Source organism: Rhinopithecus bieti, unplaced genomic scaffold, assembly GCF_001698545.2.
Source record: "Rhinopithecus bieti isolate Rb0 unplaced genomic scaffold, ASM169854v2 scaffold_11488, whole genome shotgun sequence".
Lineage (NCBI taxonomy): Eukaryota > Metazoa > Chordata > Mammalia > Primates > Cercopithecidae > Rhinopithecus > Rhinopithecus bieti.
In genome coordinates this window covers 1,370,571-1,384,264 of record NW_016806879.1, presented here as the reverse complement: position 1 = coordinate 1,384,264, position 13,694 = coordinate 1,370,571, and the positions used below count along the sequence as shown (strand labels likewise).

Here is a 13,694-nt window from a genome sequence, read left to right as displayed (position 1 = left end):
GNCTGCCCAGCGCCGTGTGCGCGCTGAGCCGCCTGCAGAAGCTGTATGTGAGCGGCACGGGGCTGCGCGAGCTGCCGGAGGAGATCGAGGAGCTGCGCGAGCTGCGCATCCTGGCGCTGGACTTCAACAAGCTCGAGCGCCTGCCTGACGGCCTCTGCCGCCTGCCGCGCCTCACGCGCCTCTACTTGGGCGGCAACCGGCTGCTGGCGCTGCCCGCCGACTTCGCGCAGTTGCAGAGCCTGCGCTGCCTCTGGATCGAGGGCAACTTCTTGCGGCGCTTCCCGCGGCCGCTGCTGCGCCTGGTGGCGCTGCAGTCGCTCCAGATGGGCGACAACCGGCTGCGCGCGCTGCCGGCGGAGCTGCCGCGCATGACGGGCTTGCGCGGCCTCTGGCTCTACGGCAACCGCTTCGAGGAGTTCCCGCCCGCACTGCTGCGCATGGGCCGCCTGCACATCCTCGACCTCGACCGCAACCGCCTGGGCGGCTTCCCCGACCTGCACCCGCTGCGCGCGCTGCGCGTCTTCTCCTACGACCACAACCCCGTCACCGGGCCCCCACGCGTCGCGGACACCGTGTTCCTCGTGGGCGAGGGCGCCGTCGAGCGCATGGCGGAGCGCGACGACCCCACGCCCCGGCCTCCGCCCCGGCGCCCAGCGCGGGCCTTTGAGGATGAGGAGGAGGAAGACCTGCTCATAGGCGGCGCTGGTTCCCGGGCTCTGGGCGCCCCCAGGGGCAGCCTCCGCGCCCTGGAAGCCGCTCCAGGACTGGGCACCTGAGCCTATGTTCTGGCTGAGGGGCTTCAGCCACTCTGAGAGGAGGGGCTCTGGGAAGCTTTGGCTGCTTAGGCCTACGGGACCGGCGGGCCCCTACTTGGGGCAATGGAGCGGCCACTTTTGGCGAGTTGCCGAGCACAGGCAGGGCGGGGGCACATCTTCAGACACTCCTAGGTAGTGAGAGGACTGACTATCCCCTGGCTGATCTGTGGGCAATTGTCAGACCAAGAAGTCTGGGCTGGGTCCAGTCCCCGATGGAGCCACTGATGACAGAGGCGCCAGCTTCCACCTGGAACCAGGGTCACTGAGGGCTACAGAATCTTCACGTCTCGCTGAGTCTGGATGCAGGGCGCCCACCACCCTCCCTCCTTCTGGGGTTTGGGTCTCCTAGGCCCACCCTTTCTAGGGCAGGAACCACTACCTCTGGGGTGGAGTGGGTGCCTGTGTGGGGTCGGACTGCCCTTGGGAGGAGGGCCTGGCCCAGGAGCAGGGGCTTGGAGTGGGGCTGGTGCCCGGGACAGAAGTGGGAAACAGATGGGGGCCCCAGCACCAAAGCTGCCCTCACCCCTCCATCAGGGCTGATGGTACATACCTCCCTCCCCAGCCCCCTGAGATTCGTATGGGGCACAGAAGGCAGGGGGTCACCCCCACCTTATTCTGTTCTCTTCTCCCAGCCTCCCAGCATGTGCCTGGAATCTTGCTGGGAAGAGGGAGCTCGTCCTCCACTCCCCACCCCATAGCCTGAGCCTTCCAACTGTCAAGTTTGAAAAGAAGCCACCGTGCCTCCAGAGCCTCCTGCACCGCAGAGAGGGGCTCTCTGCTCTGGGAGGCTGCTCGGCGCCTCTCCCACGGCCTGCACTCTCCTTTCCCTTAAATGGGCACAGCCAGGGTGGCTGGCACGGGACTGGCACTCTGTACCTCCACTCCGTCACCAGGGACAGCCCCGAGGGGGTGAGGAAAGGGGCCTTGCTCTGCAATTCCCAGAGCCAGATCTTCCTCATCCAAGCAATAACGGGACGAGGGAGCCAGGGCCAAGGATACTCAGGGACACTGTTGGGGCCGGAGCCCCACATGGTAATGTTTTCTTTAGGGAGAAGAAAAAACAACTGGCTGTAAACATAAATTATATTTCTTGGAGAAAGAATGTGCATTTCCCATGTGCCTGTTTATTTATAATCCCTGGGAGCACCGGAACCCACTGCTGTAGGGACCCTGGACTCCCTCTGGCACTGCCCCCGCCCCACGTACCCCCCGTTCCATGTCAGACTGACCCTGCCAGCTGTTGTGTGCTGTCTGGGGAACAAGTGCTGTCGTCAGCAGTGACTTTTGCCCCTTGAGGCTGCTCTCCTGTCTTGCGGAATCTCACCGCTTAATTCTGCAGAAGATTTTGTTTGTTTTTGAATCACCCTCAAGCTGGGCCCATCGTTCTCTTTCACTGGCGCTGCCCCTCCACCCCCTCCATGACTCAAGACTGGACTCCCTCCATCTCTCTCGCTCTGTTTTCCTCTTTCTGTCTCTCTCCTTCTTAGTCTCTTTTTGCTCTGTTTTGGCATTTCTTTCTCCCCTTGTTCAGGAAAAGAATAATGATTTAAAGAAAGGAAGAAAGTTGTAAAACCCCAAGCCTGGAGGCCCATCTCATGGGAGAAGATCCTGCCAGGCCTTCATCACCATGGCAACAGGGGCATACCAGGCCAAAAGGTCAGGCCCTGCCCAGAAGCTCTGCGGGCACACGGGGCTGGGCCCTGGCTAAGGAGGAGGCTGGGCATGGATCTGGGGCAGTCAGCTTGCAAATGAGAGTGAAGGCCTTGAATGGACAGAAAGAGGAAGTGGGTGGGGAAGATCGGAGGCTGCCTCCTTCCCGAGGAGGAAGAGGGTCTGGGGCCTGGCTGCTGCAGACCTTGTCCCTCCCATAGCTCCCCCTGTTGGGGTTCTGTCAGGGCCAGTGGGCCTTCCAGGGTCTGGAAACTTGGAGAAAGTAATTTGATGATCACTCAGATGGGGTAGGAGCTGCAGCTGACTGGAGACTGTCCTCTTGATCTGCCACTTGTATCGCAGCATAGGGAGAATACCCCTGGGCCTGGAATCAGAAGAGGGGTTCCAGGCCTAGTTCTGCTGTTGACCAAGTGATCTTGAGCAAGTCACGACCCCCCTGGGCCTTAGCTTCTTCATCTGTACACGAGGAGTTGGGCTTATTTATTTATTTACTTTTCTTTTATTTTTTTCCAAGATGGAGTCTCTCTCTGTTGCCCAGGCTGGAGTGCAGCAGCACGATCTTGGCTCACTGCATCCTCTGTCTCCCGAGTTCAAGCGGTTCTCCTGCCTCAGTCTCCTGAGTAGCTGGGATTACAGGTGCGCATCACCATGCCCGGCTGATTTTTGTATTTTTAGTAGAGACGGGGTTTCACCATGTTGGCCAGGGTAGTCTCAAACTCCTGACCTCAGGTGATCTGCCTGCCTCGGCCTCCCAAAATGCTGGAATTACAGGCATGAGCCACTGCACCTGGCCCAAGGAATTGGGTTTATTTAGATCTGATGCTGCAGCTCAATACTTCATGCAAGGGGTTTTTCTACCTTCCTTTATGCAAACCTTAGACACAGGAGCAGCAGGATGCAGAGGCAGCCATGGTCACTTGCAGTAACTGCTGTCATTAGTGAGCTCAGGTCTCCTCCCTCTGTCTGGTCTGTTTCCCTGTACTTCATCCCCTGCTGCTCTCACCTGAGGACTCTAGGTTGGGGCAAAGTCCTCGCAACGAGTCCCCCTGGGACATCCTGAGGCACTCAGGGCCCTACCCTTTTGCTTTGTCAAATGTGGCACCCGCAGCCATGACTGAGCTCAGCTCCCAGCTGAGCGGGAGCTCCCCCGAGGAATGGGAATGGGCTCTGTCCCTGGCTCCTGCTGCACACTTGCTCTACACCCTCAGAAGCCAGTCCCTTCTGGAAAGTTTGAATTTGGTTGAATTGGGTACTGATGCCATAGAGCATGACTGAGGGTTTCTGTCTCCATGTGAGTAGGGAGGGAGCTACTGCCAGGGACAGCTGGGTGTCACGGCTCCCCTTGGTGACAGAGAGAGCACGGTATTAGGAGTCCTAGCATTCCCCCACCCACAACTTCCTGTGATTCCCACTTGGCCTCCGGGGAGCAGGGGGCAGGGGAGACTGGAAGGGACGCTTTAACAATGGGATGGGATGGATGGGCTGCCTCTGCGGTTCCCCACATCGTTCCGGGGCAGTCAGAGGTGGGCAGGCCATGGGGGAATAGGGCAGGGAAATTCCTCAAGTGTCATGTTTGTACCAGGGATTCAGGGGCAGAGGCCAAGGGAGCTGGCGGTCAGAGCAAGAGGCTTCCTTCCTGCTGTGGGAACCAAGTGGAGGGAAAGGCAGAGGAGGCGGCAGGGCAAGAAACAGGGTGGGGAGGGTGAGTGACTCACCCACAGAGGTGTGAGGACTCCCAACCCAGTGCTCACAGAAGAGCTGCATAGTCCCTGGCTGGCAGTCAGGTCTGTGAGTGGAATGGCTGAGAACTGCACCTGTTCTTGAGGCCCCCACCCCCACCAGCCTCCAGGCAAGCAGCCCTGCTGGCCAGTGTGGCAGCGGAGACCCAGGGCTGGAGCTTTTTCCAGCCTTGTGAATGCCATTCCTCACCCCCTTCCCATCCACCCTCATGGGACTCAGGAAGGGGGGAGAACAGGTTCTTGGAGCTGGGGGCCCTACCCAGAAGTCCCTCCCTGCCTCCGATGCCACCACACAGGCTTACTCAGCCATCTGTCCCAAAGCTTCCTCAAGACACGTGGCGCTCTTGTTCTGAAGATGAACATTTATTAGCACACCCGGGCGTGTCACAGGGAACACGTATGCAGACAGGGATCCCTGCCCAGGGGGCTCACAATCTAAACAAGACACGACACACACACACAGGACACAGACATGGGGAGCGGGGCGTCTTCATGGGAAACAGATGGTCAGGGAAGCCACGAGCGGGGGCATCGGCGCGCTCAAGCCTTGGCCTTCTGGCTGTCTTTGCGGGGGAGGGAGAGGAGCGCAGGACGTCACCCAGGATGGCCTTCCAGAAAGCAGCAGTATCCAGGGGGGACTCACAGGAGAAAGAAAACACCAGAGGGCAGTGGTCCCAGGTACAGGGAGAGGTGGGGGAGCATCTCAGATCAGGCATAGATGAAGACAGACCCAGAGAAGTAAAAACAGAGGAAGGCAAAAAGTCCAGGGAAGGGCCTGAGCCAGCAGCAAGAGACTGCCACCTGTGCTGGGCCTGGGCTGTCTCTGACTTCAGGCTCAGTTTTCCGGGGCTGCTTTCACAGAGAAAGCCTGAACAGAAGCTCTGGCCAAGGGCGCCCCTGAGGCTACTTACCTGACCCCAGGGCTTCCTCCGATCTCTGGAACAGAGATCAGAAGGGATATCTAAACCAGGTTGTGGGAAACGAGAGACAGACAGCTTTGGGTGGGGTACTTAGTGCAGTTCCAGGAGGCAGCTGCTGGCCCCAGGTGCTGGGAGCAGGGGGCGGATGGGGTGGCCCGCTTCACTCCTGGCAGGGCCAGGGGCCAGCAGGTGGACACATGACAACGGGGATGTGCTCGTTCCTTTTGTGCCTGTGTCTGAAACAGATGTAGCACCTTCCTTCTGAAGTACCCTGAGAGCTGCGGGGGCTCAGCTTCCCCTGGGCTGGGTTGGGAAGAAAGGGCAGGGGATGGGGATGGTTATTGCTTTGTCGTGGTCAGAAGAAACAGGTGGAAGAAAAGAGCTTGCCCAGGGCCACAGAGGCTGGAGAAGGGATTACAACCCAGCTTCCCACACCTCAGGCTGGAACCTGTTCTACTGAGTGGAAAAGACTTTTCTAATCCTAAAGAACGAAAGTAGAAGAGGGCTGAGAGAAGCCACAGTTCCAGCCAACAGCCACAGAGCTCCTTATCTTTCCTTTGCGCACCTCAGGGACCAGGAAGGAGGCGCTGGCCTGAAACTACAGTGGCCCCATGGGTGGTGGTGGGAAAACTGGAGTGTGCCCCTTTGGTTTGTCTGAGCTGCCTTGAAGGGTGGTGAGGGTCCTCTGGGAACTGAGGGAGGGGACGTCAGGCTGGGTGACCCTGGAGGGCACCTCTGACGCCTAGAGAGGACTCTACTCCCAAAAAGCTTTGTGTCAGGCCTGATCTGGGAGATGTAGCTGCCTCTCTGCTTTCTGGGAAGCCGGTGGGATCATATTCTATAGCGATCTGAGGACGGGCTGGATGCTTAGGAAGGGCCTGGTCACCAGTGAAGTCAAATCCCAAAGGTGACACACTGAGGGGAGGCTCAGCCCCGGGGCCCCCATCCCCTTCACCCCACTGCCTCTGCCCCGGGGAGGTGAGGGAGGGCTGGGACCCAAGGAGGAAACAGCCAAGGCCCTACTTTTTCACGATCCTTTATTAATCAGAACAGGCCTTGCCACAAAAAGCAGGACCCATTCCCACAAAAATAGGATTTTGCAAAGAGGAAATCTTGCTGGCTTAGAGGGTATGTGTGGTGGAAAAATTTTGTATGGTTCTTTTTTCCTGTTTTTTTTTTTTTCTTCAGTTTTTTTTCATTTCTCTTCGCTGCAATTTTTTTTTTTTTTTTTTTTTTTTTTTTTTTTTTTTTGGTGATGGTGGGTTTTTGTTTTATTTTTTATAAAACATTTGCGCTCAAGGACATACAAACAGTGGCCACCGATCCCCACCCCTGGGGGACTCAGGGGAGCCCCCCTGGCTTGTTTGTGGCTGTTTTCCTCTGTCCCTTCCCTGGCATCTGGTGCCGGAGGGCAGGTGTGGGTGTCCTGGGGCAGGTGGAATTTATACAGCAGTTTATGGCCACGAGAAAGGAAACCAGGACAAGATAAGGACTAAGTCTAGGGCACCCACAAAGATGGCAGATGAGGCCCATGAAGGGGCCTGCGACACAGTGAAGAGACAGATGGGCCTGGGTTGGCCTCGGCTAGCTCTGGAGGCTCTGTGGGGGAGGGGCAGGTGGGCCTTGCTGTCAGGATTCGGTAATTACACTTTGCTCACGGGTAGCACCTTCTCTCTTGAGTCCTCCTGCCTTGACCCTCAGGTCAGGTGATGGTGGCCTCACAACCTCCCCTATGAGGTAGGTGAAGTATTATTACCATCATATTACAGATGGGGAAACTGAGGCCCAGGGAGTGCGGGTGACTTGCCCAAAGTCCTAGGATGGTGACAGGGCTCCAAGTGCCCTCCCCCCACCCTCAAGTTCCCCCATTCCCTGCTCTCCTATCGCCCTAGACCACCCCTGCCCCATCCCATACCACCCTTGCCTCCCGTGCTAGCCTACTCAGCCCTCGGCCCACCGCTTGCCGCCCTGACATAGCATCCCAGAGCTCCACCTGCACGTGGGGGGGCTGGGGAAGCCCAAGCCTGGTCGCCAATGTGCCTGGATGGGGTCTGGTTGGGAAGAGACCCCTCCCTGCCAGGAGATGCTCTCTGCATAGGATTGGCTAAGAGCTCCATGGGCGGGGCTCGGGAAAAGGTGGAGCCATTGCCCCGCCCACTCGATACAAGTTCGTTGGATTCCCAGGGGGCTCCCTAGCAGGCGAAGGGGCCTGGGAGGCGGGGGCTCGCTCACTGGGCAGTCTTCCGCGGGGCAGGCGGGTGCTGGTGGGGGGACAGGAAACCGAGGCGGATCCAAGGGAGGGGTGGAGAAGGGCAGATCCCCTCCTCCACTCAAAACTTCCCACCACACCCTCTCCCACGTCCACGTGGCCTCGGGGTCGCTGCCCTCCCGTCCCTGCTGGGGGCCGCTCCCCAGCCCGCCAAAGAGGAGGGTGCAGTTGGGGCCGACCCCATTTTAAGCAAAGCTACAATATAGAAACATTTGGATTTACAAGGAACGTGGGTGACTATTTGCTTTACATTAGCATTCTTCACTCTACAAAACGATTCACCTACTATGTATGATGTTCTTCCAGATCCCAGAGAGAGGAAATGGTGGGGGTGTGAGAGTCAACTTAAGAAAATTTCGGTATGGGCAAAAGGCGACCCGTCTACTGCAGCAAGCAGAATGCTCAGCTCAAGGGGAAGCCGACTGAAGGAAAATGGTTCCCAAATGCGTATGCTCTCCCCACGCCCTGGATGTGGGGACCCATCCAGAGTCCCCTTCTTCTCTTTGGGGTGTCACAGGCCCATCCTGGGTGAAACTGTGGGCTGACCACGCCACAGACTGTGGGGGCCTGGCGCCACCTGGTGGTGGTTCTTGGAGTGTCAGGCCCAGGCTCATGGACCCCCAGGTTTGGAGGCTTTGTCACCAGCTGGGTCCTGTATCAATAACAGGACCAGCGTGGGGATGAGAGGGCTTAAGCAGGGATCAGCCTGAAATCTGCCATCTCCAGGGGGAAGCCAGTTCTAGTCTCATCAGTGGCTGAGGCAGAGAAACCACGGCTTCTTTGTGTGTGGCAACCTCAGAACTCTCAGAACCTTGGTCTTCTCCCTGCCTCCTTTCCCTGCACTGTGAGTGAGCCAGGCAGAAGGAGCTGCTCCTGGGGACCAGGGAGTGGGGAGGGTGAGAAGACAGTCCTCGAGAAGGTCAGGTGATGGAAGATCAGAGACCACGCACGATGAGAGGGAATGAATGGAAGGCCTATAAGCATTGGGGGATGGAGGGGTGAGGAAAGAAGGGTGGGGGTCTGCACAGACAGGGAGAGACGAGGAAGGGCAGGGAAGCTGGAAAGCATGGAGAAGAGGGCAGATGTGGCTGCGTATGAGGTGTGGGAAGCTGGCGGGGGGTCTTTTGATGAAGGAGTTAGGGCAAAGCTAGTCGGGGCTCAGGACCCCTTGAGAAGGAAGGGAGATGAGTCCTGGTGGAATGCTATGCACACAGTAGGTGCCTAAAAGGTGTGAGTCAGTGTCCAAGAGATGAAATTGCTGAAGAAGGAACTATTTCAGATTCTGAGCAGAACGGGGCACCAAGGGGAGAAGGGGAGGAGATGGGGGGATGGCAGGAGGCAGCCCGGTTCTCAGCCCAGCTCCAGCATCTGCCGCTCTTCTGTTCCTGACCTCTGCCTCACCCTACCCCACTCAGCCCTACGGGCCTCTCCTCTCACACTCCCGGCCTCCAACCCTGCCTGGCCTCCACGAAACCTGCCTTCTCTGCATAGTCCTCCGCACTTCCAGGCCTCTGTTCCCACGCACACACACAATGCACACAACACAAGTACAAAGGGCCACGGCTCCAGGACCCAGGAGCGGGCTATATACTGTCTTCGGCATTCAGGGCCCAGCCGGCACCTGAAACTGCCCTGGGGATGGGCCTGTCCTGGCCAGACTGGGGCCAAACGCCTCAGCCTCCCCTCCCCTGGGTCCACATCGGGGGCTGGAGAGGGAGTGGCCTCTCTCCACTCCAGGTGCTGCCTTAAAGAAAATGGGGGACCATGCCCACCTGGCGGGCCTCTGGAGGGGTCTGCCTGTCTGGCCGCCTGGCTCTCGAGGTCCCCCAACTTCTTTAGTATTAGTAAGTCAGGAATAAAAGGGGCAAAGCAGGAAAATGCCTCCCAGAGCCCCTTCCCCCAAGCTGGACCGTGGGGGACGGGGCTGGTACTTCCTAGACACGGGGCCCAGTTGAGTCCTGGGACCCCTCCCTGGCTGAGCCCTCAGGGTCCTTCCCTCCCTATGGCAGGGGGCTCAGGCCGGGCATTGTGCATAAAGTGGTGAGGGCATGATGGGGACCCGGGCCCTCGGCCCCCTGGGCCTCCCTTGGCCCTACTCAGGCCTTCAGCTGGTGCCACTGGGCCACAGGCTGCCGGGGACGGGCAATCATGTCCTTCCAGTGCTTCACCTCCCCTGGCCCGCTCTTCCAGGACAGGTAGATCTGGGGAGAAAGGGGAGAGGATGGCATTGGCACAGGCTCCAGGGCACTGGCCCTTTCCCCCACAGGGGTGACACCTCAACTCCACCATGATACCCTAGCCTGTGGCCCCCCAACCTCCACATGCTGTGACAACCTACCCCACAGAGACGCCCTCCTCCCTCCCCTGGCCAGCCTGATCTATTTTCCTGGTTGTCTACCCCGACACCTCCAAGTCTGGGCACACCTGGCCTCTTGGAATTAGACTGCCAACCTACTTTGCAGTGGGGTCTGGAAGGTGGGGTTGGAGGCAGCTCGTCTCCATGGCCTTCCCTGCCCTATCTGTTGGGTGCTGTCCAGCCTCCCTTAATTATAATTGTTCCCAGCTCCTGGGCACTCGCTGCATGTGAGCACTGAGCTAGGGACTTCATATGCATGGATCATACAATCCTACAACTGCGAGGTAGGGTTATATGATTATCTCCATTTTTCAGATGGGGAAACTAAGGTACAAAGAGTTAAGAGACTTACCCACAGTCACAGCATTTATAAGTGGCGCAGAGAGATTGAAATCCAGGTCTTTGGAGCTCTACGCTACTGGCCTAATCCTGCTTCGCAGCCTCACAGGGCTGCATGCATGAATCCCCCTGGAACCCCCAGGATGGGCCCCGCTGACCTCAGCTTTGGGACTTGGGGGCGATTAAGAGTATGAGCATTGCCCCCATTGCAACCTCAGCCCAGCATGATACCTACAGCCTTGGATGATGCCAGGCAGACAAGGGGCAGACTCTTGGCTTCCAGGGGCTGAGCAGGAGCCGGGAGTCAGAAGGATTCAGAGATCCTTGGGCTCCATAAGTTACCCAGGCCAAAGTGAGAACAAATCCATGTTTGCTTTGGTTCAGCCAACAGAAGGTAGGACTGTTCCAAAAGGAGCTCTAATCAGTATCTAAGGGACACCCAACTCCAAAAGGCTAAGCTTCAAAAGAACATCAAAGTAGATACGGTCACTTGGCCTTTGGGCTGAGCTGGTCAAGAGGGGATCGGTGGGACCTGAACCCTGGCCAGGCAGGGGCGCATACTCTTTCTGGAGTACGAGTGGCAATGTCCTGGGGAGTTGTCCCACCTGTGACCACAGATTGGCCGGTCATACTCCCCGTGCCATACCTGATGGCAGGCAGGGCTAGCTCTCCTCTTTCAGGCCAGGCTGCCTCCCTCACCCCAGCAGGTGAGTTCTCCATTCCCATCTGTCTGAGGGTTGCCTCCAACTCAGCTCCCTTCCCTGTGGGTATCCAGTCCCCCTTTCCCTTTCCCCCACACAGGGTAATGCCCAGGTGTGTGCCCCTCACTCTTGGCATCTCCCCTTCCCTGAGCACTGGTTCCTCACATGGTCCTGGTCAAACCGCCCTGCCTGAATGGATATACATGTCCCTTTATTATCATACTAGCTGACACGCGTTCCAAGTCCTATGCTGTTTAGTGAGCTGTTTAGCTCACCTGTGCGATCTTACTTAATCCTCCCGGCGCATTGTGAGGGTAGGACCGTCCTACTCTCGTTTTGAGAGAAGAAAATGAGGCTCAGAGAAGTTACAGCCTTAAAAAGTAAGGCTAGGATCTGGACCCAGGCAATCTGACTCTCAAGCCCATTCTCTCAACACTAAACCATAAATAAACACAGAAAGAGACATTTTAAGGTAGAAACATGGAAGGGCTTATGTCACAGAATCCCATCCTGGGAAAACTCAAGGTCAGGTAAGAATTTTTTGGTTACGTGATATGAAGAGATCACTTTTGTTTTTTTTTTTCCAGGCAGAGTTTCACTCTGTTGCCCAGTCTGGAGTACAGTCTTGCAATCTGGGCTCACTGTAACCTCTGCAGTTCAAGCGATTCTCCTGTCACAGCCTCCTGAGTAGCTGGGATTACAGGCACCCGCCACCATGCCCGGCTAATTTTTCTATTTCTAGTAGAGATGGGGTTTCACCATGTTGGTCAGGCTGGTCTCGAACTCCCGACCTCAGGTGATCCACCCGCCTCGGCCTCCCAAAGAACATCCACATACCTCAAGCAATTCTTACACCACCCTGTAAAGTTCTACAGGGACAGTACTAGTTGCTCCATTTTACAGATGAGAACACTAAAGCTTGGAGAGGCCAAGCCACTTGCCCAAGGTTATATGGTTTATCTGAAGATGGGATGGGAACTGAAACGAGGTCTTTGGAGTCTGATTGCAGCTCCCAACGCTGCCCCACGCAGCTCACCCTGTGTAGACAGGACCCCGGGCAATATTGCCCCAATGTCATCATCCTGTCCAGAAAACCTTTCGTTTGAGATCCAGGCCATTCCTCTCTTGCACTGCTTCTTTCCCTGCCCGCTGGTGGTCTGTCCTAAGCTGACCTACCCATAGGAGGATGCTTAGAGAGGAAGCCTTGCGAGGGGGTCATCTCATCCCCTTATTTTCAGATGAAGAAACAGAGGCCTGAGAGGGGAGGAGACTGATCCCAATCTCTCCTGGTGTCCAGCCTGTGCCCACTACCCCCGCCGCTTCTTTTAAGGAACGGAGCCTCGCTGGTACCAGCTGTGTGCACCACACCACCTGCCTCGCCCCTACCTTGCCGATGACGTCATTGCGGCTGAGTCTGTCCTTGTCCATGACGGTGATGATGATGGTCGTCTCCCTCAGCTTCTCCGTGGGGATATCGAAGGCAAAGGACTCATTGAAGATGGGGTTCAGGTTCCTCTTCATCGTCACCGTCTTCTTCTTCTCCACCCGCTTATCCTTGTACATCAGCCACACCTTCACGTAGGGGTCTGGGGGAGGGAGTGGGGAAGGATTAGAGGGACCGTGGGGGAGGGACTTCCTAGGATCCCTTTCCCCTTCCAGGAATGGAAGCTGGGGCAGGAGGGCCGTGTGCTTTCCCCAGAGGCAAGGAGAGACCCAGGCAAGAACAAGAGGGACCTGGGAGAATCAGCAGATGGACCTTAGCGATCACCTGGGCCCTCCTGTTACTACCAACGAGGAAACTGAGCCCCAGAGAGGCCAGGTCTTGCCCAAAATCTCAGACAAGTAGCATCAGAGCTGGGGATAGAACCCAGGTCTTCCCACAATGTTCCCTTTCTTCCTGATTCTGGGAAGAACAGAGTCCAGGATGATGCTGACATCTTGACTCCTGAACAGAGTCCAAGATGAGGGTGTTCCAAAGGGGGCCCCCAAGGTCCCTAGGGTAAGGAGTGAGGACTGGAGGTGGGGGTGTGGCGGGTTGGGGTGAGGACCACTGCAGACCCTGCTCTCCACATCCAGTGTAACCCTTGTGTCACCAGCACATCCCCGGCCCGCCCATCCTCTGCTGGAGGAGCCCCGCACCTGATGTGCCCCCGATGTCCATGGCTTTGAGGTTCCGGGCTTTGATGATGCTCACGATGATGGAGTTGGCAGAGGGGTTGTAGCAGAGAGACAAGAGCAGCTCCCCTCGGCTCCCCTGGGAGGCACAACAGGAGAGGTGTGGGGAACTAGGCTAGCAGAGCTCTCTGATTGGTCCAGCTGCCCCCAGGCCCCATCTACCCTGACCTTGGCGCTTACCCATGCCCCTGTCTGTCACCTCTGTCTCACTCTGTCTCCCCTCCTCTGGCAGGTGTGTGTACTGCCCCTCCCAGGTCCACCATCTCCTCTCTGTTCCATGAACACAGCCCTAGGTTCCTTCTTACAGATCAGGTGAGTCCCCACCAAGTGCCAAGCACCAGTGCTCTGACTACTAGTGAGGACTGAGCTCCATCGGGCCTGCCCATCTGCACCCTCTCCCACAGCCCTCCTGGCCTTTCTAAGGTTGACGAGGGTCTGGGACCAGATCTCCCAGCCCTGCCCTGCTGCCTGTCCAGTTAAGGCCCACCCATGGGGCCTTACACTCCCATCGCTGCATGGCTTCAGATCCTTCCAGAAGGTCTGCATCTGGGTCAGGTCCACCTTGTTAAGGGGGATGGACACCTCCCCGATGGGGTCGTTGCGGCTGAAGCGGTCATAGTCCAGCACTTGTGGTTAGAGGATCCTCTGCACCACCTTCACATAGGTAAAACCTGGGGGTATAGATGGGTTTGAGTGAAGAGGGGCATAG

At 57.4% G+C, this 13,694-nt stretch overlaps 2 protein-coding genes across 2 annotated transcripts; one reads left to right on the top strand and one right to left on the bottom strand.

The window, feature by feature from the left end:
• Positions 1-8: 8 nt before the first annotated feature.
• LRRC10B (leucine rich repeat containing 10B) lies at positions 9-1,917 on the top strand (the record flags this gene model as incomplete). The annotated part of the gene is made up of 1 exon (XM_017878483.1): positions 9-1,917. A coding segment is annotated over one exon (768 nt), but the record flags the coding sequence as incomplete, so codon positions are not given.
• A 2,655-nt stretch (positions 1,918-4,572) lies between these two features.
• On the bottom strand, positions 4,573-13,667 carry LOC108533609 (synaptotagmin-7). The gene is made up of 4 exons (XM_017878433.1): positions 13,487-13,667; positions 12,950-13,064; positions 12,197-12,396; positions 4,573-9,615 (listed from the first exon to the last, which is right to left on the bottom strand). Exons 1-4 carry the CDS (start codon positions 13,529-13,531, stop codon positions 9,511-9,513), a joined length of 465 nt encoding a protein of 154 aa, XP_017733922.1. The 5' UTR covers positions 13,532-13,667; the 3' UTR covers positions 4,573-9,510.
• Positions 13,668-13,694: the final 27 nt, after the last annotated feature.

Excerpts from the sequence above, each read along its gene's own strand:
- LOC108533609 (XM_017878433.1), bottom strand. The coding sequence starts at position 13,531 with ATGCAGACCTTCTGGAAGGATCTGAAGCCATGCAGCGATGGGAGT. Across the intron at positions 12,397-12,949 it reads GGACATCGGGGGCACATCAG|ACCCCTACGTGAAGGTGTGG; the intron begins GTGCGGGGCTCC and ends TCCCTCCCCCAG. Across the intron at positions 9,616-12,196 it reads GCAATGACGTCATCGGCAAG|ATCTACCTGTCCTGGAAGAG; the intron begins GTAGGGGCGAGG and ends CTTTCTCCCCAG.